This window comes from Liolophura sinensis, chromosome 11 (genome assembly GCF_032854445.1).
Source record: "Liolophura sinensis isolate JHLJ2023 chromosome 11, CUHK_Ljap_v2, whole genome shotgun sequence".
In the NCBI taxonomy this organism is placed as follows: Eukaryota; Metazoa; Mollusca; class Polyplacophora; order Chitonida; family Chitonidae; genus Liolophura; species Liolophura sinensis.
Window position 1 is genome coordinate 12,412,459 of NC_088305.1, and position 27,951 is coordinate 12,440,409.

At 38.5% G+C, this 27,951-nt stretch overlaps 2 protein-coding genes across 2 annotated transcripts in view; one reads left to right on the forward strand and one right to left on the reverse strand.

Annotated features, from left to right (window-relative positions):
• The window catches only part of LOC135477448 (adenylate cyclase type 6-like), an 87,161-nt gene extending 68,789 nt beyond the window's left edge, over positions 1-18,372 (forward strand). Inside the window, 9 exon segments of the mRNA XM_064757554.1 lie at positions 1,182-1,298; positions 1,909-2,064; positions 3,659-3,834; positions 5,511-5,652; positions 6,996-7,115; positions 9,209-9,355; positions 9,657-9,858; positions 11,112-11,236; positions 12,143-18,372. Coding sequence (XP_064613624.1) covers positions 1,182-1,298; positions 1,909-2,064; positions 3,659-3,834; positions 5,511-5,652; positions 6,996-7,115; positions 9,209-9,355; positions 9,657-9,858; positions 11,112-11,236; positions 12,143-12,292 — 1,335 coding nt within the window. The 3' untranslated portion in view covers positions 12,293-18,372.
• A 2,298-nt stretch (positions 18,373-20,670) lies between these two features.
• Positions 20,671-27,199, reverse strand: LOC135477952 (translational activator of cytochrome c oxidase 1-like). The gene is made up of 5 exons (XM_064758188.1): positions 26,390-27,199; positions 24,636-24,742; positions 24,051-24,187; positions 22,585-22,762; positions 20,671-21,260 (listed from the first exon to the last, which is right to left on the reverse strand). The coding sequence occupies exons 1-5, from the start codon at positions 27,138-27,140 to the stop codon at positions 21,048-21,050; spliced, it is 1,386 nt and encodes a 461-aa protein (XP_064614258.1). The 5' UTR covers positions 27,141-27,199; the 3' UTR covers positions 20,671-21,047.
• Positions 27,200-27,951: the final 752 nt, after the last annotated feature.

Here is a 27,951-nt window from a genome sequence, read left to right on the forward strand (position 1 = left end):
GCAGATGGTCATGAATAAGTTTCCCCCGTGCGCTGCCAAGTTTTCTCACACCCTAATGCTGGCGGGTTTCGTGTAAGTGAAATATACGGCATAAAACACCAATCAGATAAATAAATAAATAACAATACCAGGATGCTCGTGACACTCTGGTTTCCTTCATGGCACTCCGTTTCCTTCCCATACATGTAAACTTAATGAAAAATATATGCATGTAAACTTCTCTATCTTATTTGGTTGTTACATGTCACAGTAGTACATACATGTATATAAGTCATTTATCACATGTCTATAACAAACATGTTCTGACTAATATTAGCTAGTTGGTCCCTAACTATTAACTTTTCCTCACTGATTCATACAACTAAAATGTTATTCTCCCTATTGGGGTGTTCCGTGGCCTAGTAATTAGCTTGATATCGTGATACAATGCCCCAGGAGCATGTCACCTGAATGCAGCCACTGTGAGTTCAAGTCCAGCTCATGCTGGCTTACTCTGCGGTGATACATGCAAAGGTCAGTGGGTTTTCCCCGTCCTCTTTCTCGTTTTTCTCCCAGAATTATGCTGGCTGACATTGTCTAAGTGCAGCATTTATTGAGTTCGGTATGAAAAACAAAAATCAAATAAATAGATAGTTGTCTTCCCTCTAGTCTGAATCAGCTTTTGGCTGCAGCATTAAGTCTGGATGTTTGACAGGTGCATGTACATGGCAGAGGAAAGTGGTTCACTCAAAGCATTCTGATTTCGCCACCCACCAAACACAAGCTACTTCTGAATGAATGTTTTCAGCCAATCAGGGGTTGATCTAGTTGAATAGTTCGGGTTCCCTTTTGATTAAGAAAGCTGCCATTTTTACAATTTTTATAGATGCAAAGAACACAATTTTATCACTTGGAATTCCAAACTTTTTACCCCAAAACCCTAGATCAGAAAATCTGCAAATAGAATAAGCAAAGAAAAAGAAAAGTAAATTGAGAAAGTATAGGATGTATGTTTTATTAGTGTATAAAGATATGTATTTCATTTTTTTCCCATTTATTGTTGTATAATTCCTACACTATATATTAAACAACCTTTACATGAAAAAGGTTGGTTATCATAAAAGTGAAAGGTGTAAGGTAATCATCAAAAATTTGATACATTTGTCATGTTTCTATGTACATCTATCTCTCTACCTTTCTAGTGTACCCCCAAAGGCCTGCGTGCTGTCGCAACGAAGGTGGCTGTCAATCGTTGGCTCAGTCAGATCATTGCTGTGGTGGCTGTTTTATGTGTCTATGTTGCCGGCTTCTGTGCTATGGTAAGAGTTGTCCCCCTTTAATCTCAACTCTGAAGACAGCAATATGCTTTATGTATGTAATAGTATATACCTACATGCCATGTTACAGTGTGTTATTTCAAGTTGTGAGACAAATGTCTCTTTGTACATATAGTATAGGTTATCAGTTCTTTGCCAAATGCCTGTGGTTTACTCCACACACTCCAGTTTCATTTAACCAGAAAGCTGACTGCTGTTAAATATATCTAGGTGAAAAATTGTAAGGTTCTTATAAATATATTTAGATGAGCAATCAGAACTCTCAAATACGGGAACATTTCGGCACCTTGGAAAGTTTTCTGTACTGTTATTTATTATCTGAAGATAACGTCCACTGTTGTTATTAATGGGTTGGATGATTTTGTGGAATGACTAGATTCTGTTGTTGAAAAAAAAAACAGGTGTCCAGTATTAAACTTCTACATATAGAAAAATGTAACTGATTAACATGGTGTCTCAAACTTTAACATTAACTCAAAATGTTATGTTATCACGTCTTTGGTACTACCGTTACATCAAGCTTGCTGTTAGATGCTTTTGAAAAAAAATTCCTTATTTCAGCTGTATTCTTTATCATATTGATAATTTCCAGTTTTCCCTGGATACCACTAAGCTGACGTCGTGTCTGTCCTCCATCTACGGGATTCCGGAGGAGGAGGTCAATCTGACCACACTGCAACTGTCCAACATCTCCATGGGCGTGGAGAAATCAGTCTGTAACCCCACTTACACTACCCACTTCCCAGAGGTGAGCCACTACAAGCCTGACAACAGAAGCCTGGTGTTTTTTTATGTCAGCTCTTTGAGGAAAAGGGGCCTCTGTGGCTAAGTTGGTTAGCATGCTAGTGCAGCGTAATCACCCAGGAGTCTCTCTCACCAATGCGGTTGCTGTGAGTTCAAGTCCAGCTCATGCTGGCTTCCTCTCCGGCCATATGTAGGAAGGTCTGTCAGCAACCTGCGGATGGTCTTGGGTTTCCACCGGGCTCTGCCTGGTTTCCTCCCACCATAATGCTGAACACCGTCATATAAGTGAAATATTCTTGAATATGGCATAAAACACCAATCAAACAAATGAAATAAATAAATCTTTAAGGAAAATGGATGCATCATATGTTGTTCATGATGTATGACGGACCAAGGTTACACAGGTCAAGAAAACCTTAGTCTAAGCATAGACAAATTTTGATTGCAGACGTTTTCCTGACCAACAAAAGACCCATTACAAAAAGGCCATTTATTAAAAAAGGCCAAATCACTATGTAGGTACTGTATTTCACCTTAAGTTTGGCAGGTAAAAATGCACTTTCACAAGCACATACAGATCTTTAAATGATGCGCAAATTTTTCTGAGAAAAAGATTAATCAAACTTAACAAGAAAAGAACTCTTAAATTGCCTTATAAGGTAGATGAATCAGTCAGAATCAAGCAAAATGCCTCTCTTAAAAATGATAAACTTAAGGTGAAATGCAGTATGTATTCTATTACATGTAAAACCATGTATAGCTTTCATCGGATAATGTTCCTTTACCATATAGGTATTCTAAAATTGTGTTAATGGCCCCGTGAAAAACCAGGCCTAGTGTATGTTGATATTTGTGTTTCAGTATTTTCCATTCTGCGTACCATTACATAGTGACATCTGTGTTTCTGAATTTCGCATTCTGGGTACCATTACATAGTGACATTTGTGTTTCTGTTCTTCGCATTCTGCGTACCATTACATAGTGACATCTGTGTTTCTGAATTTCGCGTTCTGCGCACCATTACATAGTGACATTTGTGTTTCTGAATTTCGCGTTCTGCGTACCATTACATAGTGACATCCATGTTTCTGTATTTCGCATTCTGCGTACCATTACATAGTGACATTCGTCGTTTCAGTATTTTGCATTCTGCGTACCATTACATGGTGACATCTGTGTTTCTGAATTTCGCATTCTTGGTACCATTACATAGTGACATTTGTGTTTCTGTTCTTCGCATTCTGCGTACCATTACATAGTGACATCTGTGTTTCTGAATTTCGCGTTCTGCGCACCATTACATAGTGACATTTGTGTTCCTGAATTTCGCGTTCAGCGTACCATTACATAGTGACATCCATGTTTCTGTATTTCGCATTCTGCGTACCATTACATAGTGACATCTGTGTTTCTGAATTTCGCATTGTGCGTACCATTACATAGTGACATCTATGTTTCAGTATTTTGCGTTCTGATTACCATTACATAGTGACATCCGTGTTTCTGAATTTCGCATTCTGCGTACCATCACATAGTGACATCTGTGTTTTTGTATTTCGTGTTCTGCGTACCATTACATAGTGACATTTGTGTTGCAGTATTTCACGTTCTGCGTGCTGCTCTCCATGATCTCCAGCTCCGTGTTCCTCCAGGCCAGCAGTATTCTCAAGCTTGTACTTCTCTGCTTCATGGCCATACTCTATGTGATATTTGTGGAGATCTCACATGTCAACCTGTTTGATAACCGAGATCTGCTTGTCATGGCCAACGTGGGGTGAGTATGCATGTACAGTCCATGTGAATGGTACATTATTACGACCTGTGCCTTTACAACCTGTTTGATAACCGAGATCTGCTTGTCATGGCTAATGTGGGGTGAGTATGCATGTACAGTCCATGTGAATGGTACATTATTACAACCTATGCCTTTACAACCTGTTTGATAACTGCAACTTGATCGCCATGGCAAATGTCTGGGTGAGTAAGCAGTAAAACATGCTCACCCACCAATAACCGTAGCATAATTCCAAAGCATAGACCTTCCAAAAAAAGACTGAGAAGTCGCACATTCGACGTTTCAGCAAAGTTTTTATTTGTCGTCTTCAGGATACATAAAAGGTAACTGGGGTATATAGACAGATCATTTATACAAACAAAGAAGGCTCGGAAGAATTGCTTAGTATTGAGGAATGATTCAGTGGATGTACTCAGTGAAAGGTCAACTTATCAGCATTTGCATTGTAGGTCGTCATTAAATTCCTTAAGTCATTTATGCATTGCAAACGCTGATAAGTGTGAAGTCAATGAATAAAATTTTTTCGAAACGTGAAATACGCATCTTCTCAGTTTTCTCTGAGTATCTATACTTTCGCATTATGCTTAGTATGCAGTAATGTAGTAATATTACAGTCATTGTCTGCATAGGAGCCATTTCATTGGCTGTTACAGTTCATATGTAGTGTGAATATCATTACACCATGAGTCACTCACTAATGCAGTCACTCTGAGTTCCAATCCAGCTGTCTTCTTCTCTGGCCATACATGGGAAGATCTTATAGCAGCTTGTGGATGGTCTCTGTTTGGTGTTCTAGCTCCCACCATAATGCTGGCCCACCTCACTATTCAAATATTTAAATGCCTTTCAACACTCTCAAAAAATAAATGAAAATTATTTTTAAGTATAATTTTTAGTTCTCTTATGATGTACCTTACTTTATATTTTAGCTTTCTTTTGCTTTGAAGGTCTGTCAGCAACGTGCGGATGGTCGTGGGTTTCACCCGGGCTCTGCCCGGTTTCCTCCCATCATAAATAAAGAAATAAAACATCGGAAAGTTTAATCAACTTATCTCCTGATTTGTTCATTTATCACTATTTTTGTTGTCTTGTCACTTGATTTGTTCACTTATAAACCTCTTTGTTGTCTTGTCAGCTGGTTTGTTCACCTGTCATCTTTGTTCTTTGTCTTGTCACCTGATTGGTACACTAATCAGTTCACTAAATAAAGAAATAAAACATCAGAAAGTTTTATCGACTTATGACCTAATTTGTTCACTTATCACTCTTTTTTGTTGTCTTCTCACACGATTTGTTCACTTACCACCCTTTTTATTGACTTGGCACCTGATTTGTGGACTTACCAGCTGATTTGTTCATTTATCACCTTTTTGTTGACATGTCATCTGATTTGTTGACTTATTATTTGATTTGTTGTCCCTGATTTGTTCACTTGTCACCTTTTTGGCTTGTCACCTGATTTGTGGACTTACCACCTGATTTGTTCACTTGTCACCTCTTTTGGCTTGTCACCTGATTTGTGGACTTACCAACTGATTTGTTCACTTGTCACCTTTTTGGCTTGTCTCCTGATTTGTGGACTTACCAGCTGATTTTTTCACTTGTCACCTTTTTGACTTGTCACCTGATTTGTGGACTCCCACCTTGTGTTACAGGAAGGAAGTCCATGACCCAAACTCTACAATTGGCCTGAAATGGGAGACCATCATCATCCTGTTCGTATTCACAATTGTCTTGTTTATCCACGCTCAGCAGGTCGAATCCACAGCCAGGCTGGACTTCCTATGGAAAATTCAAGTAAGCACTCAATAACAATACAATTGTTGACCCATGAGCGAAGAGTTCGCAAGTTCAAATCCCACTCATCCTGGTTTGGGAGAAGCCTTTTATTTGAGTATGGGTTTCCTGCACCCATGAAAGTCAAAAGGTACACTGTATACTTTTGAATGCAAATACATGTACTTGGGGAGGCTGCACCAAGTGGTGTCTCTGGTGAAAAAGAATATGACCTTGGCTTTCTTTAGGCAAGAATGATGTAAATTAGGCAGCTGTAAATTTAGAGCTATTTCATATGAACCTGGTTAATTTAGGAGTAAAAAAATTATGTTTTTTTAAAACATAATTTTCACCATTTAGTTATTTTGATATCTTGCTGGAGATGCTGTAGTTAAATATTTAAGGTCATATTGATCTGTTTTCTAAACATATTAGGCAATTGTTTACAAACCATATTTTCTAGAAATGTGACTGTTTAAAAAAAAGTATAAATTTTTAAATTTTAACTGATGTTTGTTTACTACAGTGTAGCTGGTTTTGGGAATTTATCCTGTCTAATTTTGTTTTCTGGTTTTGGATATTCTCATGTTGAAATCCACAGCTGTTTCCTGGTTCTAACATATGACAAAATTAGAATCTGGTTTTAAGTCTCTTTCATTTATTCTTTTGGTGAGGATAGGGTGGTTTGGGGTTGGGGTATCATATTTTGCTGAAAAGCATTCCCTTGCTGAAGCTCTTCAATGTCTGTAGGTAATACTGCACAGTCTTCAGTAGATATCTGTAAATTCACCTATCAATTCATGTTAGCATCTATTGGCACATGCGGGCTAACTAACGTGACAAAAAGGCAGTGTGTATTAAACTTTTGTGCACACAAACAAATCACTGGTGTTATTGAGGATTACCAGAACTGTCTTCTCATTGGCTAATGGGCCATGCACAGATCTAATACACGTAAGTCACTCTCACGCTTCAGATGGCCGCCACTTTTTAAACAGAAACGTTGAAAGATCACGTAATATACGAGAGCTGGGTGCTAATTTTTACTCTGTATTTTATAACCTAGCCGTGACTTCATTAAATATCTGTGTCATTATAATTTCCCATTGGAAATCGCTTCCCCATTCACAATATATGGTAAAAACAGTGGAGAAACTGAAGATGCCAAGAAGAAAGTGTTACCTCAAAATATTGCTGATTTATTAGCCGTGAAAATCCAGCTACAACCTCAAACGTCTAATGCCACCGTTCCCAGCTGGGTGCTAATTTGACAACAGCTGTTCTGTTGTGGGGAGTGTAGGCCTAGTGGTATGCATCCTCAAATGTGAATGTGGGTTATATTGTGTATGTTGTTGTTGTTTCAGGCGACAGAGGAGATGGAAGAGATGGAGAGCCTCCGGGCGTACAATCTCAAACTGGTGGCCAATATTTTGCCCCTCAGTGTGGCCACCTACTTCCTCAAGAACCAAGTCAATAAACAAAACGTATGTACATGTACATATGACTGAACTGTTTGCACCCGATATTTCAGAGAGCACAAATATACAGTAGTTGTATGGTCACATGGATGCAGTCTAACAGTTAATAAAAACTAAAACATGCCTAATGCTGCATCTGATCATAAAATTGCCCCAGAAGAGTGCATGCTTATTGGGCAAATAATGAATATGAGATACGATTTTTTGAGCTGAAATGTGGGTTTTTTTCCAGTAGGATACCTTCCAAACAAACATTAAATACCTTAATATGATCACCAGGCTACATGTAGATGCCTCAGACAAAATGGACAGAAATTTGGAGTGGGTGTGTGGATGGGTGAGTGGTCTGTCAGAGTATAGAACAAAGTTGCACCAGATACTTGTGAGTGTTTATTTATGTGATTGGTGTTTTACGCCATACTCTAGAATATTCACTTATACGATGTCAGCCAACATTATGGCGGTAGAAAACTGGGCAGAGCCTAGGGGAAACCCACAAACATAAATACATGTAGGTTGCTGGCAGACCTTCCCATACACGTCCAGAGAGGAGCTGGACTTGAACTCACAGCGACTGGTGAGAGACTCATGGGTCATTGCGCCTATCTGGCACACTAGCCACCTCTGCCACGCAGGTGTTTGGAAGGTAGGATAATATCCTACTGGGAAAATGTCAACTTTAGTACCAGATGTAATATCTCATGACAATTTATATATATATATATATATATATATATATATATATATATACATATGTGTATATATATATATATATTTGAATCTATAAGGATGCTCTTTTGTGGTTGAATTTTGAGGTCATTTTGGGTAATTGTATATCACCACCCCATCATGTGAATGTGGCATTGTCATGTTTGTTATCCAATTAGTGGCCCAGCATTCTTCATTTGAGACTAAATCCGGCAGCATCATTAGGACATGTGTGGACAATTGTAGTCCATTTCTAATCCTACTCTTCTAGATTCTGTGTTTGTAAGATCTGTACCACAGAGACTGTGAGAACACGGGGATCATGTTTGCGTCCATCACTAAACCTGTACTTGTACATTCTGTGTTTGTAGAATCTGTACCACAAGGACTGTGAGAACACGGGGATCATGTTTGGGTCCATCACTAAACCTGTACTTGTACATTCTGTGTTTGTAGAATCTGTACCACAAGGACTGTGAGAACACGGGGATCATGTTTGCGTCCATCACTAATCTTGTACTTGTACATTCTGTGTTTGTAGAATCTGTACCACAAGGACTGTGAGAACACGGGGATCATGTTTGGGTCCATCACTAATCCTGTACTTGTACATTCTGTGTTTGTAGAATCTGTACCACAAGGACTGTGAGAACACGGGGATCATGTTTGGGTCCATCACTAATCCTGTACTTGTACATTCTGTGTTTGTAGAATCTGTACCACAAGGACTGTGAGAACACGGGGATCATGTTTGGGTCCATCACTAATCCTGTGCTTGTACATTTTGTGTTTGTAGAATCTGTACCACAAGGACTGTGAGAACATGGGGATCATGTTTGGGTCCATCACTAATCCTGTGCTTGTACATTCTGTGTTTGTAGAATCTGTACCACAAGGACTGTGAGAACACGGGGATCATGTTTGGGTCCATCACTAAACCTGTGCTTGTACATTCTGTGTTTGTAGAATCTGTACCACAAGGACTGTGAGAACACGGGGATCATGTTTGCGTCCATCACTAATCCTGTGCTTGTACATTCTGTGTTTGTAGAATCTGTACCACAAGGACTGTGAGAACACGGGGATCATGTTTGCGTCCATCACTAATCCTGTCCTTGTACATTCTGTGTTTGTAGAATCTGTACCACAAGGACTGTGAGAACACGGGGATCATGTTTGGGTCCATCACTAAACCTGTGCTTGTACATTCTGTGTTTGTAGAATCTGTACCACAAGGACTGTGAGAACAAGGGGATCATGTTTGCATGCATCACTAATCCTGTACTTGTACATTCTGTGTTTGTAGAATCTGTACCACAGGGACTGTGAGAACACGGGGATCATGTTTGCATCCATCACTAATCTTGTACTTGTACATTCTGTGTTTGTAGAATCTTTACCACAAGGACTGTGAGAACACGGGGATCATGTTTGCCTCCATCACTAACTTCTCCGAGTTTTACATGGAACTGGAGGGTAATAACGAGGGTGTAGAATGTCTCCGGCTTCTTAATGAGATTATTGCAGATTTTGACGAGGTAAGTAGAAACATACATGTATAAAATCATTTGAGGTCCTTTAAGATCGTTGTCTTCATATGACGTAAAAATTTTTACGATGTAAAAAGTACGATGTTAAACCCCAAGCACTCACTCACTCCTTTTTGATCGAGTAAGCATGAATCTGATATTAACTGGACAGGAATAAATTGGGCTATTCTTCGTAAAATTTAAAAAAAAAAAAAAAAAAAATTATTTTATTAGTCAATATGGATGAAAAATTCACCAGTTCATTCTCTTTAAACTTTTATTTATCAAGACATGCATGTTGTCATTGCAGATCTTGGAACAGGAGAAATACAAGTGCATTGAGAAGATCAAGACAATTGGTTACACCTACATGGCTGCCTCGGGACTGTCTCCCGAGACAAACTTCCCTGATCAGAGTCACGTGGTCACGCTGGCCGAGTATGCCTTTGCCATCAGAGCACAGCTGCAATACGTTAATGAGCATTCCTTCAATAACTTTAAAATGAGAGTAGGTTAGTATACAGTGTACAATAATACCAGTTTGTATTTCCCTGAAGTTTCAGTCCCTTCATTCCTCCGTTATTGGGAGGTTACACTTAACACATATAAGCAAATTACAGAGCTCATAACGCAGGTTTATATTTGGTCTTACATGAAGTTTGTTACTTCATGACTTGCCGTCTACCAAATGTGGTTTCCTCTCCAGTCGTAAGTGGGAATGTATGTCAGCAACCTGCTGATGGTCGTGGGTTTCCGCCGGGCTCTGCCTGGTTTCCTCCCACCATAATGCTGGCCGTGGTCGTATAAGTGAATATTCTTGAGTACAGCATAAAACACCAATCAAATAAATATATAAATCATAACGCAGTTTTATATTTGGTCTTACATGAAGTTTGTTACTTCATGACTTGCCTTCTGCCAAATGTGGCATACACCTTAAACTCATTTCTATAAAGGAAAGTGATCGCTGTGAGTTCATGCTGATTTTTTCTTTTTTTGCTCTTCCTGTTTCCTCCCACCATAATGCCCATTGCTGTTGCATAAGTGAAATATTCTTGTCGAGCATGGCATAAAACACCAATCAAATAAATAAATGAATCACTCTGTAAAAGAAAACTCTGCATGTCTCATGTGGCAAAGGTTGTCACTTGCTAAAAGCAAGCTATTTAATATTCAGATTGCCTCAGTTTCCTCCTCCTAAGTATAACTGGCCGCCATCGTGTGTGTGCAAAGAATTCATGAAAATGGCAATAAATACCAGTGAAAAAAATTATTAAAACATTGAAGTTGAAAGTAATCCCTTCAAAATTTTGTGTGGACTACCACTATATCTACAGAAGCACCCTGCAAGAGTTATAAAATTTGTTTACTGGTTTTCACTGCTATAGATTGGAAGCTTATTGAAAACTTGTCACATAAGCTTTGAAATCTACAGAGTTATTCCCCTTTGTACAAAACATTGGTGTTTCATGTCGACACACTATTTAGAGAATCGCTGTACCTGACAGTTTGAAAATCCTGTGTATTTTAATTTTTAACATGATTAACTCCAAGCCTGAAGGCATTGTCTGTTATTGTAGGTCTATCATGGGGCTCGAAAGCTTGCTTCTATTGACCGGTGGCAATACATGTACAAATGTATACGTTGGAGCCATCCTTTGTTTTGTTTCCAACAGTAAACTGGAGGCGAAGTTTTGATGCTCTGTCCACAGAGTATTGTTAAATTCCTCCTCTCATTGCTGAACTTTCTTTGTCATGATAACAGGTATGAATGTTGGCCCTGTGGTGGCAGGAGTCATTGGTGCTAAGAAGCCTCACTATGACATCTGGGGGAACTCTGTTAACGTGGCTAGTCGCATGGACAGTACTGGGGTTTCTGATCACATACAGGTGAACTTACCATTTTTACCAAGGTTTTTTCTTCTTTTTGTAAATCCAGAAGATCCACTGATAAGTTTAGCGTAATGCATAAGTAGTGTAGCTCCAAAAAAAGCAGATTCATTTTAACTCAGTATTTCAGCATTTTATTTTATCATCATCAGGAGTGACGGTGGTGAGATAAAATGTCGACCATAATCTAACAATTAACACAGATGTACCTGGCACATTGAAAGCAAGCAATTAAAAAACTTTTCTAACCGCCATTTTTGATATGAGTCGGAAAAAAAATAAACTTGTGGAACGTTTGGTTTATAACCAAGAATATTACACTGTTACATGTAAAATGGCTATTGACAACTTGTTTATGAGCCTTAAGATTTACTTTCTGGTCAAAGTGTCACATGGTGGTGTTGAGGTGTCACATGGTGGTGTCAGCATGGTTTTCCAGTGAAGCAACATTTATAATCTAAAAATATAGGTTTTTATTAGATTTTCAAATACATGCAGCTTCTGGTCGTACTACAGGTATAAAAGGGCGATAGGTATTTCAGGGGTCTCGTGATCGAGAGTTTATGCAGATTTAGCAGAGACAGGGTGGGGGCGCTCGCAAACCACCACGGCTGAAGATATGATTTTATGGTATGTGTTGAGGCAACAGACAGATGTATATTCTGTCTAGCAGCTACCGTAAAACCAGGCTTTTACCTGTATTAGTTTACGAGAGCCCCCACCTTGTGTCATCCATTTCTGTGTGAATTCGAGACCTCTGAAATGCCAATTGGTCTAGCTTATTAGAAGCACACATCATAGGATATTGACGCACGTACATGTATTTGTCAGACTGAAATACGTGTAGGACATTGCATAATCTTATAACACTCCCAACACAATCCCTCTGTTGTCTCTACCCCACAGGTCACACCTGAGGTGTACAACCTCCTTTCTCCGCTGGGGTACATCCTGGAATGCCGGGGCATAATACGAGTAAAGGGGAAGGGCGAGATGCTGACCTACTTCCTGAAGGCACGTCCAGGACAGAAAGACATTGGACCTACCATATTGTAGCCCATACTTTCACCTCTGACCTTTCACCTTTCACTGACCCCTTTTATATCATCAGTCTAACATTAATCATGAACATTTGTTATGGGTTGGTGCCTATACTCATATCATCATTTACATTCACATGGGTATATATATATATATGTGATATCTATCTATATACATATATAGTTGTTTGAAGAGAAGAAAAAGTTTGAAACGGCAGTAGAATTACAAGATTGTGAAAGAAAGAAAGTTTGGTTTTCCTTATACAGTGTATTGGTATGACTCCACATCAAAATCACCAAGTATTTACCTACATGTACATATAAAATGCATATATATATATATATATGTTATCAGCCATTTTAATATTTATACATGGTAAATGTTTTGTTTGTTTTTTTGTTGTTTTTGTTTTTCATCAAAGGACATTCTAATATCCATTTATCTCGTACCATCTTTTGTGCAGGCATAGAGTTTTGATGTCATAGTTTTATGGAAGACTTATCAATACATATCAACACATTCATCTGTGACTGATGGATACAGTGTACATGTACATATACATATATGTACAGTATTAGAGTGCTTTTGTACTGCAAACATGAATTTTTCATTGGTTGTCATGTATAACTACTATGGCAATATATACTCTTGGCCCCATAAGATTTCCATAATAAAACGACATTAATTTTATTTTGTGTTTTACAAGAGAGCTGACTCTCCGAAGGCCTATAAATGGAATGAACATAAAACTCAAAATCCACATATTTATTTTGTCCAATTTTTATATTTTTATGATTTTTTCCTGTTGTTCAGGGCTTTCCAATCATGTACATATGTATCTTCAAAAGGAGAAAACATTGATGAGTGTCCACATTTCCCACAAATTAGGCTTGTTTTTTATTCGTATTTTTATTGACTCCTTTGGTATTGGAAAAAGATTTATTCTTCCCATAAAACAACAATGTAAATTGATGTGGCAAGAATTCCCTCAGTATTTCCATCACTTCAAGCTGTACATCAGTTTGCATGTGTATGGTCACGTCTCTATAATTCCTACACCTCTTTATCAGCTAGCGCAGCGTAATGACCCAGTAGCCTCTCACCAATGCGGTCGCTCTGAGTTCAAGTCCAGCTCATGTTGGCTTCCTCTCCGGCCGTAAGTGGGAAGGTCTTCCAGCAACCTGCGGATGGTTGTGGGTTTCCCCCGGGCCGTGCCCGGTTTCCACACACCATAATGCAATATAAGTGAAATATTCTTGAGTACGGCGTAAAACAATCAAATAAATAAATAAAATTTTTATCAGCTTGTCTCTATGTACTCATATCAAGTTTCACATGTACAAGTTAGCACAATGGGCTCAGTAGAAGGCAGTTATTACCAGCCACAAGCATCCTGCTACAGTAAGACCCGCTTTATTGCATAGGCAAAATGCAAGAAAATATTCTTCAGAAAATTTTGATCCCATAACCACCTACATTTCACCAATGTTCTTATTTTACTTCATTTAATTTTTTTGTCTGGTAGCTCAGTGGCCCACTGATCCAGTGTAGCCTATAGTAAATGAAAACTTAATTGAATCATGTACCTTAATTCCTCAACATTTTCGCATATGAAAGAGCAACTTTCAGTTCAATTTGTGCACTTTTTAAATTTGATTTTCGAGACGAAACTACATTGGTTGGGTCGGCCATTTTCGGCGCTTCACAAAAAGTATAATTTTAACAGCGTACATACAATAATGTCCTCGGAATATGCTTGAATAAACACCTTGCAAAAGTGAAATGGTTATTACAGTACATCAGTACCACTCTTCAATGTGTGTATCATTCATAAACTATGTGTAAGCTTTCCAAATGTATAAAATAATTAAATTTCACATGTATGCACTGTTGACTTGCAAATGCAAAACACACTCGTCACATTCGATGCGAATTGTGGCGTGATATTGCACAGGCATTCATAATCCTTGCAATTGTGGTACTGCCTGCACAGTGTAACTGCGCGCTCACCTGTATCTCTGCAGAGGTTAAAATGTATCCGTCTACAACACTGGTATATCTGCAAGAGTGCACAAGTGTTCGTTATTTAGATATGCATGTATTTATTTAAATATGTCATTTATAAATTTTATGCACCTTGGTATTTATGAAAATCCATGCAACTATTGTACTTTGTCACTTTTTAGGTACATTTTCTGCACGAAATTGAATCTGTGAACACCTATTTTCATACCCTAATGTACTTCTACGTGAAATGGAAAAATGCATACAACTCTCTATAGACACCTATTTAATCCAGAACTTAAAGGTCTATTTTGCTAATATGCATTTGCGTAAGCATATTTGTAGGGAGATGAAAATCTGATGAAAGGAAAGTATTAAGAAAAACAGATCATCTTGTTTGCAGGTGTAAGAAAATGTGTGCAACTGTTCAGCACACTTCTAACTTTACTACTGCTCATCCCAGTACTGTATGTGCAACTTCACAACATACTTGTAGAGTTGCAACTGTCCAATCAAACTATGTGCAACTATTCAGCACAAATCTAATTTAGTACACCGTTTTAATGTGTATTTCGACTTGTACATGTGTTTTTCTGCCTGTATGACTGTTGGCAGTATATGAGTTAGTAACTGAACAATGGGTACGCTCATTAAAGAGGGCATAACGCAGACAAAACTACCCATCTGCGACGGCTATCATATCAAAACATAAACTAAGGACATGTGCCAGCTTAAAAATAGGAAGGTGATTTGGCCACCCTGGATGGTACGACGGTGTGAAATTTTGGGCCTTGGCCCATGCACTATTAGTCTTTATCTGCTGAACTATTTCTGGGGAGCAAAAACTTCCTGTTCATGAATCTTCGGTTTCAGCAGTTTATCTTTTGACATTTTATGGAAACCTTTATCATATTGCTTTATACTTAAGAACGACCTCTATTGCATACCTGCAGTAAAATTTTACTTTGCGAAATATGTACATTGATCCAGTCTCTCGAGCTTTTGTCATGAATACAGCTTGATCCAAACATCACAAAATCCCAGTTCAGCCATAACCTAAATCTTTAGGATGATATGATCATAATAAATTGTTCAATATATACATACACGTGCATACAATTGCGCATTTTGAGCTTATCCTAAAACTTGATTTTCTTTTTTTCTCTCGCCACGGTATGGCTGAAATATTGCCGATCTGGCGTTAAGCCATAATCATTCATTGTTCTTTTCTCACCTTTGACCAGCACACTTGTTATAATTATACAAATATTCCACACTGTAATATCAGTGAATACGGAAAGCTTCCCGATTTTTTTTTCTGCAAATAATTTTTACAATAGTTACAATGTTTCAATTCTGTCAAAAATGAATTGAGGTGATCAGTTCAACTTTTAATTTATAAATCTGCGCTTACCTTATGTCCTAAACTTGCCTTTATTATCTTTATGCCTGACATCATTCCATGCTATGTTTTTATAGTTTACATCTGAATATAAATGTATAGCCAAAATGAAGTTTCTTATGATATTGTATATTTATAAATTGCGTTATGAAAGCAAAAAATTTGTCGTTTCTTTTTAATGGACAATTTGCTGTAAATGATTTTAAATTTAAAAAAAATATATATATTCAATTTAGAAAGTGTTTGATACAATTATCATGTATATTATTTTGTATAAACAGATGGCAATTATACTTAATGAAACTATGTGTGTGCATGTGCAGTGTTAGCAAGCAATGTGAGCAGTGTTCAGAAATTGTCAAAACTATTTGTATGTGGAAAGGATCAACCAATGCAAAAAGAGAGAGAATCTTTTGAGGGTAGGAATGATGGCTGCCTTCAGCTGGAAAATGTAGCTTCTAGGTACATGCCTTTTGTGAGCTTGAAAGTTGCCACAGTTCAGTTTGTATATTTACACACAGACAATATAAACATATGTGTACTTATAACATGATATACCAGAGAAATAATATTGATATATGTATTTACAAAGTTTTCCATTGTCAAATTGGACTGGTTATTGATTGTAACTGGGTATAAACTATAACATGTAAATGTGTGTACATGTAAGTATTTCATGTGTATGGAACTGGTCGACAATTTGCAATTTTGTACACAAATGTAATGTGAATTCATATTGGTTTTAAATGTAGTTCACAACAGTTCACACTGGGTTGTAATCTTTGTGAATTTCAACATTGTTTTATGTATTTAAAATTGCAAAATTATATACAATTATGTTGCTCAGATGAAAAGAGGAAAAAGTTACAAAATTGATATTGTGTAAAGAAAAGATTCCATGTGATTGAAAATATTGAAACATGTTTACATTGATATATGTATGTGTGTATAAATGTGGTTGTCAAAACAGGGTTGATCACCTGTTGCTACCTGTTACATGCTACCTATTCATTCAGTAAATCAGAACTGACTGATAGGAATATTTAAATGTTTTCCATAGTACATAAGTGCTTTTTATCTCCAGAGAGTAGTTTTATACACTGTTTATTGTTTACCAATGTATATTTTAATGGGAATTTGACATTGTAATGTTAAATGTTGTCAAGCATGTGTTGTTTTTGTTGTTTGGTTACATGGGTAAATTGTTTTCCCCACACATTGCTATAATCAAGTTAAGCAGAAACTGTCATACTACTTAAGATTTGTGCTGCAGTGCAGTAGACCAGACTGGTTATTTTTCTTACTGTATAGAAGTTAATATACCATACTATTGCGCCAACGAGATACTAGCATCACAAAATCTACATGTAACTCAGCCCTCGAATCATGTTTTGTATGTTACATTGCTTGATGTGATCTGGAGAGCTCCTTGCCATTTTCATTATTTACGTGGAGAAAAACAAGTGAAAATTTTCAATTGCAGCAATATTGCACCCAAAAAAAAAATACAAAAACAAACACACGCCAGAGTTAAGTCTTGACCTCAGAGCCCTTGTTATGTAAAGGAATGAGAGCGTGGGACATCAAAATTTGGACCACTAACACAGCAACAGACAGAGCAACTTAATGTAAAACATGTTTGTTACAGCTACATGTAAGAAACGTCACGAGGTCCTTCAGAGTTTCATGTAAAAGAAAGCAGCCATGTTGTTCAAAATTAATGCCAGAAACTGACATTATAGAGTTTAGCAACACACCATTAAATGATATGTGTATACATACTGGTAGATAAAATTTGATCCAAGAACAGTTGTAAAGGTATTGATCGCCTGGAATTTTTTGAATATATACCACAATCATTTGCATGTTTCTTGCCGTCAATAATTAAAAGCTTCTAGTTGCAACACATGCAAGCTTCTATCGTGGCAGATTGGCTTAAAAGAGATTATCTTTCTTAGGACGTAAAAACGACTTTAAAGGTGGAGAAAACATAAATATGACATATAGTTCAGTTGAAAGAGTGCAATGTTATTCCTAAATGTGGTCGTCAATATTTTTTCCGATTTTGCCTTAAGGGGAAAAAGACACTTGAAAATAATTTTTGTATGGTGTCTATTGGGGGGACAACTTTTTGGTATTTATAGTCTTTGTTTAATAATGTCATAAATGAGGATGTAACACAGATTTAATAAATATTTTTGCACTAGAATTTGTTCCTTTCAGCTAACAAATGTATTATACCTCAATTTGGATCATATTTATATTTTTAATATGTTCATAAAACTTATCATAATTTAGGTTAAATGCATATGTTTCGATATAAACAACAAATTTACATTCAAATAAATTTATTAGACAAGCATCACATCCTTATTTAGATCATTATTATGTAACGGCGATAAATACCAAAAGTTGGTCCCAAATGCCCACCATACAAAAATATTTTCAAATACCTTTTCTCTTGGAAAAATAAAAAAAAAATATTACAGATCATATTTGTCATTAAGTTTTGACGCTCTTTCATTTGATTTTGACATCATTTTTATGTTTTCTTCTCCTTTGAGGCACAGTTCTCCATCAGGAGACCCAGCAGTCATTCCAGAAGTCAAGTAAGCCTGCTGTGGTGATATCAATGATCATGCCTCGATATTTTTGTTTTCTTATTTTTTCTGGCATTTCTGTCTTCATTTTCCTTCGTTTTAAAGTACCTTTTCATGTATCCTTTATTGTTAAGTCTGTAGGTTTGTCAGGCACTTGTTTCAGGGCAGTATTTTACTCTCGGCACACCGATTTCTTCCACCCGGACGTAAATTTAAGCCGATAACAATCAAATTAACAAATTTTTCAGCCAGTCTTTATACATCCTGCATGTATCACATCACTGTAGCCGGGTACTATCAACACGTCTGCACTGTTATAATTTTATCGACATATTGAAGTCCTGCTGAGGTCACATATATTGATGTAGACATTTATGTGTCGTGTTCCAGCTTTGAAATTGTAGGCCCAGATCTACCCTATTGTAGAGAATGTGTTCATAGTATTGTTTTCATGGAAGTATTGTTAAAAATGTGATCGTTTTTTACCACTTGTGAATTCCCGGTCATATTTCTGTTGTACATTTTGTTGTTGTTGATGTTAACAAAGAGACCGTATAAAGTTTAACGTTTAATATTCATTGTATTTTCCACAGGAACATGCATAAGGGGAGATAATTCCAAAAGATGTTCTCTCTTCTGTGTTAATTGTAAATCCATTTAAAGTTTAAATGCAGATCATGGTTTCGAATATAAACATTGTTTGTATTGATATATGTACTTTTGTAGCTGTGTTGGTTTTGAAGTAATCAAGTACAGTCTTGAGTCAGAGCTACACTTACCGTACAACTGTATTTTAACAATAAACATGCACTTTGGACAGAAAACAAATGGTACTGTATTATGTTTTGCACGTGACATTATCAGCTTCTTTTTTTTTTAATAGTTTATTCAAAAAAGTATCAATTTCAAGCTCTCAATACCCTAATTCTTCATCATTCTCAACCGACACTGCTACTTATACTTTGAAATGTTCTGTACAAAAGCCCACACATGGCATATTGATACCAGAATAGCCAGTTAATCTGGCCTGCTGTATTGCACTCGATTGATTGATTTATTTGATTGATGTTTTATGCGGGACCCAAGAATATTTCAATAATACGACGGCAGTCTGCATTATGGTAAGAGGAAATCGGGCTCAAACCCTTGACCATCCGCAGGTTACTGGCAGATATTTCACCTGAAGTTTGGTACGTGAAAGTGCACTTTCAGAAGCAAACAAATGCCTTAAGAAGACTTTTGATGCCAAAGCTAAGATTTTTCTCAGAAGAAATTAATCAAACTTCACAAAAAAACTCTTATATGGGACCATAAAGTGAATGAATCAGTCCGAATCAAGCAAAATGTGTCATCAGGTAAATGCAAAACTTCAGATGAAATACAGTATCAGCCACAGGCTTTGATCTCATAGTAACAAACTGGTTCTTGACCAATGAGGGCAGAGATTAAATCCAGCTCTGGCTTTGATCTCATAGTAACAAACTGGTTCTTGACCAATGAGGGCAGAGATTAAATCCAGCTCTGGCTTTGATCTCATAGTAACAAACTGGTTCTTGACCAATGAGGGCAGAGATTAAATCCAGCTCTGGCTTTGATCTCATAGTAACAAACTGGTTCTTGACCAATGAGGGCAGAGATTAAATCCAGCTCTGGCTCAGTTTTAAGACATACTTTAAGTCCTCTAAAAATTAAGCATATACTCCAACAATGGTCTAATACGTTTTTGAACTGACGTCATCAATGAACTTACTGGCTACTCTGAGACCAACAATGCCAGCTTAGGGACTCACATTTGGGTTCTTCCGCTGCCTAAACAGCTATAACCATTAACATAACGCCTGCAATCTACATAGCGGAAAAGCTGTATTCTAAAGTTATTTTTACATGCCAAGAGGAAAGCTGAGAAGTTTGTCTGCACTGTGTTTAATACCTACATGTAGGACATCCTAAACTGCATATTATCAAGTCAAAACCAAACGTTTCATGTATCCTTTAAGCTGGATTTATTTATTTATTTATTTATTTATTTGATCAGAGTTTTACACTTTAATCCAGAATATCACACTTTATAAGCATGGAGACCAGCATTATGGTGAGAGGAAACCCGTCTTGGAAACGCACGACGATCCACATGTTACTGACAGACCTTCCCCTGTATGACTGGAGAGAAAGCCGGCATGAGATGAACATAAAGCCATAAACATAACCACTTATTATAAATATGTACCCATTTTGCATAATTATGCCTTAAATACAATAGCACACACAAGTACTTGCCTGGGTAATCATCTACAGTACACATAAAAAACAGCCAGGCTAACGCACCTAATACACATGGTTATTAAAATGGTAAAATTCCTCCCCACCTTGAACAAAACCGAATAAATTTATGTACTGTATTATGAAGAGTGCTCCTAAATCTCTTAGTTATGTGGTACACTTGCAGTGCAGTGTTACAGAAAAGAACCAAGTCTTTTTGCTGCAATTTGGACAGTCTTTTGTAACCTATTGAAAGTACCTGTAATCACATGGAAGGTTGGGAAGAGCATAATCACATTTTGGGACAAACAACAAAAACGACTGTAAAACTTTCAACTCTGTGCTTGTAGATGACAACCTTTTCTCTGTAGTTCCAGTCCACACCACTAGTTCATTCGGGCTCAAAGATTTTAACATCTCTGGTGAACTTAATTGCTGTGCCGCTTTTTTTCACACCATGACTAACAGTTTATACACGTATGTACATTGTAATTATCAGACAGTTCTACGATTCCTGGACCTGAATATTGTCAAAAACACGTATGACCTCTGTGTGACCTTGTAATTTTTCCAGGATCGCCTGTAGGCTGGCCACCTCCGATTCCGGCAGAACTGTGGGCACACGAGCCACGTACTCATGGAAGGCACTTTTCACGGGGAGTTCCCGCTCTGCCACAGCCTTCTTCACTGAATGGAGGTCGGCTGCGTCACATACAAACTGAAAGCACCAAAAGTACATGTTCTTATTCATTAGCTTTGATATTTACAAGAATTTGCTGAAAAAAACAAAAAACAAACAACAACTAATATAACTTGTCTCGGTTATTAAGAAAGAGGGGTGGAAACAGACCCAAATGGCCACAGTCATTTTTTTCTCATTTGCTTGGTAACTCTTAATGTCCATTTTTAATCTATTATTCTTACTAGCCCATGCAGGACCTCTGCGGCTCAGCTGGTTAGCGCACTAGCCCAACATAATGACTCAGAAGCCTCTCCCCAGTGCGGTCGCCGTGAGTTCAAGTCCAGCTCATGCCAGCAACCTGTGGGTCTGTCAGCAACCTGTGGGTCTTCCGGCAACCTGTGGGTCTTTCGGCAACCTGCGGATGGTCATGGGACCGGTTTTCTCTATGATGATGGCTGCCGTATAAGTGAAATATTCTTGAGAATGGCGTAAAACAGCCATCAAATAAATGAACAAATACTAGGGCATGCAATGCACCATGTTAAAAAAACACAATGTCACATCACTTGTGCCCCACACAAATATGGTTAAAGGCAAAACGGTTAAGTGGCTAAGTTATTGAGATCAATCAAAACTCATAACGTGTAGGCGCTTTTGATTTTCTCAAAGTGAGCAATTTTGCTTACTTTGAACTTAGCAATCATGTTTAAGCAATATCACAAGGACAAAAATCTTTTTGAACATCATGTGAGATATTTTATTGTTGCATATATAATTTTTGTCTGGTGTTGTCTTCCTTTTAATACCTATCAAAGCACACTTGAGGTTGCCCAAAGCATCAACCGTCACCCTTGACCAGGTACCTGATGATTAATATCGTCTTGGTTACTTATTTGATTGATGTTTAATATGCATCAGGATGTTTCCTGATGTTGATGCCATATTCTTTTCACATATACAATGTCAGTCAGTTTTATGTGCGGAGGAAACAAGAGTGTGCACAGGGTAATACATCAACCTTTCGAAAGTTACCGGCCAATTTTTGCTGTACACCATTGTGGCATGGCTGGAGACAGTCGATGTTCTATGACTGTACGAATGTTCAGATGAAAGTCATCCACTGCACATTGTCAAAAAGACTGTATGAACAATGAGAGTAGGCCAAACCAGTTGATTTGATTTACATGCACTAGCTACTGTGAGCTCTACATGTGCATGTGGCTGCAAAATTCTCAGTGCATTTTGTAATTCCACAGGAATAATATAAATATAACATCAAATGTGATAGTTCTCTGCAGACTGTGATAGTGTAACCTAGGCAGTCGTTCAAAGCTTATTCGAGCCCTGCACTATGACTTACTGCCAAATATGGACTTCCTACATCATCCTCGCGTTTCTGAACGTCTTCGGCTCCAGATTCAATGGCAACCTCCAGATACTTATCCATGTCGATTTCCTTGTCGTCCTCCATTTCCACCTCAACCACGCCTTTTTTCTCGAAGGCTCGGATCACTGTGTTCCCTTCGCTCACGACGCAACTGTATCCAGAAAGAGGATAATCAATGAATACATGTATTTTTTGTCTAGGTATTATTTAACATTATTTAAATTATAATAAAACAAAAAAAAAGATTATGAATTATGGATGTAGAATTGCCCAGAACTGCCCCTTGGAAGCAACTGCACATCATTCGGTTCTTGACAAATTTCTTCACATATAGCCACATCCAATCAAATGAGAGATGGGTTCTAAAGCATTATCCCAGCACCCTGACAATGACCTTAATATACATGTTCACCCTGACAGTGACCTTGATAAGCATTTCTCACCCTGAGAGTGACCTTGATTAGCATTTCTCACCATGACAGTGACCTTGATTAGCATTTCTCACCATGACAGTGACCTTGATGTACATGCTCACCCTGACAGTGACCTTGATTAGCATTTCTCACCATGACAGTGATCTTGATATACATGCTCACTCTGACAGTGACCTTGATTAGCATTTCTCACCCTGACAGTGACCTTGATTAGCATTTCTCACCCTGGCAGTGAGCTTGATGTACATGCTCACCCTGACAGTGATCTTGATGTACATGCTCACCCTGACAGTGACCTTGATGAACATGCTCACCCCGACAGTGACCTTGATGTACATGTTCACACTGACAGTGACCTTGGTGTACATGATCACCCTGACAGTGACCTTGATGTACATGCTAACCCTGACAGTGACCTTGATTAGCATTTCTCACACTGACAGTGAGCTTGATGTACATGCTCACCCTGACAGTGACCTTGATGTACATGCTCACCCTGACAGTGACCTTGATGAACATGCTCACCCCGACAGTGACCTTGATGTACATGCTCACCCTGACAGTGACCTTGATGCACATGCTCACCCTGACAGTGACCTTGATGTACATGCTCACCCTGACAGTGACCTTGATGAACATGCTCACCCCGACAGTGACCTTGATGTACATGCTCACCCTGACAGTGACCTTGATGCACATGCTCACCCTGACAGTGACCTTGATGTACATGCTCACCCTGACAGTGACATTGATGCACATGCTCACCCTGACAGTGACACTGATTCTGACCTATATGCTCACCCTGACAGTGACACTGATTCTGACCTATATGCTCACCGGACAGTGCTACAGGGTCCAGTTTCAGTACTGGTTGTAGTGGTAATTAAGTGAACGTAACGTTAAGAGTGCTACGTGAAACCGGGCCCGGATGTATATGCTCACCCAGACATTGATTCTCATATATATGCTCACCCATACAGTGATTCTGACGTTTTGCCCACTTACCCATTTTTCTTGAGCATGCCTCGTATCTCCGCCTTTGTCCTGATAGGCTTGTCAGTTATGGTTTCTACAATCCACAGACACTGACCCGGCCCTTTAATCTCCACTGTGAGGGGTGACCCCACTTCTTTATTACTTCCCTGTAACAGAAACCACTCCACAGTTAGTTACATGCAGAGCTGAAAAGGAGGTCTCTGTCCACTTTAACCACACCCCTAGCTAGGCATTTTTAACAGAAGGAACCCTGTCTCCGTGCACCGTGCCCCATTTTTCTGGGGCACGGTGTGGAAATTGCCACCCTGCCTCTTGTTAAGGCAATATACATTTGTACTCTGTCCCTTTTGATTTCTACATGTAACTAGGGGTCACTTTGAATGGCTTATATTATATATCTGAGCAGGCAAAAGTAGTCCGCTACCTAATGAAGTATAATTAAATGAGGTAAAAAATATGAATTTTAGAAAAAGTAGGTGGCTACCTTTTCAAAATTTATACAGAAGTACGTGTAGCAGGCTGCAGGCTGAAAAGGGGCTATCATGTGAGTTTACATGTACATGAATCTGTTGAAAACACAGTTTGTAGACTTACAGCCTTTATAGCAGCAGCAATCGATGCGTTGGGCATGTCTTTTGCCTTGGCCTGTGTCAGTATCCTGGCCAGAGGATTGTTGTGCTTGGGATCATCGCTACCACCCTCTGCAAAAGAAGCAAAGCACCAAGGTTAGATGAAGGAATTTGTGAATGTGTCCATGTTTGTGTGAATGTATCCTTATTTGTGTGAATATGTCCATGTTTGTGTGAATGTGTCCATATTTGTGTGAGTGTGTCCATGTTTGTGTGAATATGTCCATGTTTGTGTGAATGTGTCCATATTTGTGTGATTGTGTCCATGTTTGTGTGAATGTGTCCATATTTGTGATTGTGTCCATGTTTGTGTGAATGTCCCTATTTGTGTGGATGTGTCCATGTTTGTGTGAATGTGTCCATATTTGTGTGAATGTGTTCATGTTTGTGTGAATGTGTCCATATTTGTGTGAATGTGTCCAAGTTTGTGTGAATTGGTCCATGTTTGTGTGAATGTGTCCATATTTGTGTGAATCTGTCCATGTTTAAAAAAATTGACATCAGAAAGGCCAAACCAATTTTATTTCGAGTTTTTACTGCCAAAGCATATAAGGCATTTAACCTTGGAATAAAACTAAAAGTGAAAATCCACCTTTTTATTTTTTCATATCTTGATCCTTTGGTGATTTTCCGGTTTTTCAAAGATTTCCCATCATGTAAATGTGTCAACAGGAAAAAACTGCTGGGACGGTCCACATTTCCCACAAATTATAAGATTTTTAAGGGTTTTTTTTTTTTTAATATTCTCATCTGACATAAAAAGATTTTATTCTGACTTCTGCTGTGTTTTCACCTTGAAACATTCACACCTTAGTTGCATTTCATATCTTATGTGTACATATGACATCAAGTCAAAACTATACAAAATACTGCATAAGACCTCAGTGAGGCAGATGGTCTAAGCTGACAATTAATCCACCCAAAAAGTAAACTGTTTAAAGTAGAGAAAATCAGATCTTGTCAACAAATCATTAAGAGAAACAACATGATTTTTACTTCTAGGCCTCTAACGCATAATTTCTTGCTTCGTGTCACCCTTATTACTTATTTTTTTTCGACAGAAATTATTTCAACAAGAGTGAGTGAGTGAGTGCTTGGGGTTTAACGTTGTACTTAACAATTTTTCACTCATATGACGACGAAGGAATCGTTAGAGTGCACGTAATGTGCCTCCTTGTCGCAGGATGGATTTCCACTGCTCTTTTATCTAGTGCTGCTTCGCTGAGATACCTTACCGAAGGCAAGTATGCCGCACTGCCCGCGTCATTATTCTGATATGGGTCAACCAGTCATTGCACTATCCCCTTCACGCTGAACGCCAAGCGAGGAAGTTGTAACCTCTTTTAAAGTTTTAGGTATGACTCGACCCAGGATTGATCCTGGAGCTACTGCTCCCGAAATGGACGCTCTACCAACTGTGCTATCCCGTCCTGTTCATTTCAATAGGAGATATTCTAACTAAATAATGATAATGGGAATAGTTCTGCCTCTCGCATCAATTTTCCAAAATACTATTTATTTATTTATTTGATTCTTACTCAAGAATATATTATGTGGCCAGCATTACGCTGCCAGTATTATGGTGGGAGGAAACCGTGCAGAGCTCGGGGGAAACACATGACCCATGAAACACATGACCAGGTTGTAGACAGATTCCGAAATACTCCATTGGGAAACAAGGTCTCCAGCGTTCTTATCCATGCAGGAACATGCATTCACCTCTGACAGCGAGTTTGATCTTTAGTGCCATCTTCGAAAACATCTCAGCTTTCTGTCCATCTTTGGCTGATTTAATGTGGCGTATATTTTGCCACTTGCTGTGACCCGCCATGGCGCGCCATGTGGTAACACACACTGCTGCTGTAGCCTGGCCAACTTGGGGGTCAGTAGACCCCACTGTCCAGAGCAACACTGGCCTGCTTACAGTAGAGAATGAGCGTTGGATGTTGACAGCTTTACGGGTTAGAGGTGACATAAATAGGCTGGGTGTGACTGGTCTTACAACACATCCTGTGGCACTGTTAGAAATGTTTGCCTGCATTCTGCGTTCATAACGTTTTGGTTGTCGATCTTCTATTGTCCAAGTGCTTTTTGGACGTCGTATTGATTTTTCTACGGTACCAGCAACGATATCTACTCGAGTTTTACATTGGCCTGCTGACAAATTTACACTCCGTAACCCAGGGAGCCAATTGCTTCGATTCGCACCAAAATCACTGGGTCGCGCAGACATTTTATTACCGCTCATGTTGTTGATGGCGTCTTTACATCGATTTACAGAGTTAAATTGACATGGGAGTTTGTCCTTAAAAACACATTCAACTCTGCGATGTCGTTGATCAAATCGAAAACCCAGGTCACTGGAATTTCTCACCACAAAAAACCCGCTCCATCCTTCACACAATGGCCACGTCAGGAACCTAGGCGGTCTACAAGAGGCCTTTTGAACCAAGAAACCTACAGAAGACATTGTTTATCTGAGGGAAACTACGTCGTTTGATACAATTTGTAAACAGCACCCCGGTTTCTGTGTTCACCTCCGCGTGGTGCAGCCGTCAAACTTAGCTCGCCACAACAGCGCAATCTGTCGCGAGATGAAACAAGTGGAGATAACTCCATCGGTTCTATCAAAAAGCTCACTCACGACGGTAGGCTGATGGGGGCGTCGGAATCGGAGGGGCGGGGGGGGCTACCCTAGCCCCCCCCTCCCCCTCCACAGGTTTGCCGTTGGTGAAATGTTTCAAGTCAAGGTGAATGTTAGTAAATGCTACGGGCAGTGACAAACAAGGGATGAAATTTGGCCCAGCACGGCCGTATAGAGCCTACATCCCTGACGCAAGAGCTAGGCCTAATCATGATATATATTATGTGACACCACAATAATCTAGTGTATAAGCCTATGGTTTTCTAGGATAAGACATATATACAAACTGAGTGGCCTATACATCCAGAGAAGAAACGACAGAAAAAACTTCAGAAAAAGAGTTTTGATATGATTTATCTTTTCCTGCGTTACCAACTTAGCCAAGGAAGATACCCAGCTAATGTAGGCCCCTATGGGCCTATAGGCCTGTCAATCAATATTTGACACCAAACAGCAGATAAACTCTCATCTTTTGTCTTTACAGATCACGCATAAAATTTTGAGACAGAAAATGTCATATATTTGCCGAATCAAGTCCGTACTTTGCATTCATATTATGTGCACGTATCATTCGAAGGTCCAGTGCACTGACTAATTAACCCAGCGTTCTTTGGAAGTGATTGACCGAAGAAAATTC

What these genes read in the sequence shown, in the direction of transcription:
- LOC135477952 (XM_064758188.1), bottom strand. Translation starts at nt 27,140, where the DNA reads ATGTCTTCTGTAGGTTTCTTGGTTCAAAAGGCCTCTTGTAGACCGCCT. An exon ending in GATCAAACTCGCTGTCAGAG is followed by an intron (nt 24,743 to 26,389) that starts GTGAATGCATGT and finishes CTTCTTTTGCAG; the next exon opens with AGGGTGGTAGCGATGATCCC. An exon ending in TTGCTGCTGCTATAAAGGCT is followed by an intron (nt 24,188 to 24,635) that starts GTAAGTCTACAA and finishes TTTCTGTTACAG; the next exon opens with GGAAGTAATAAAGAAGTGGG.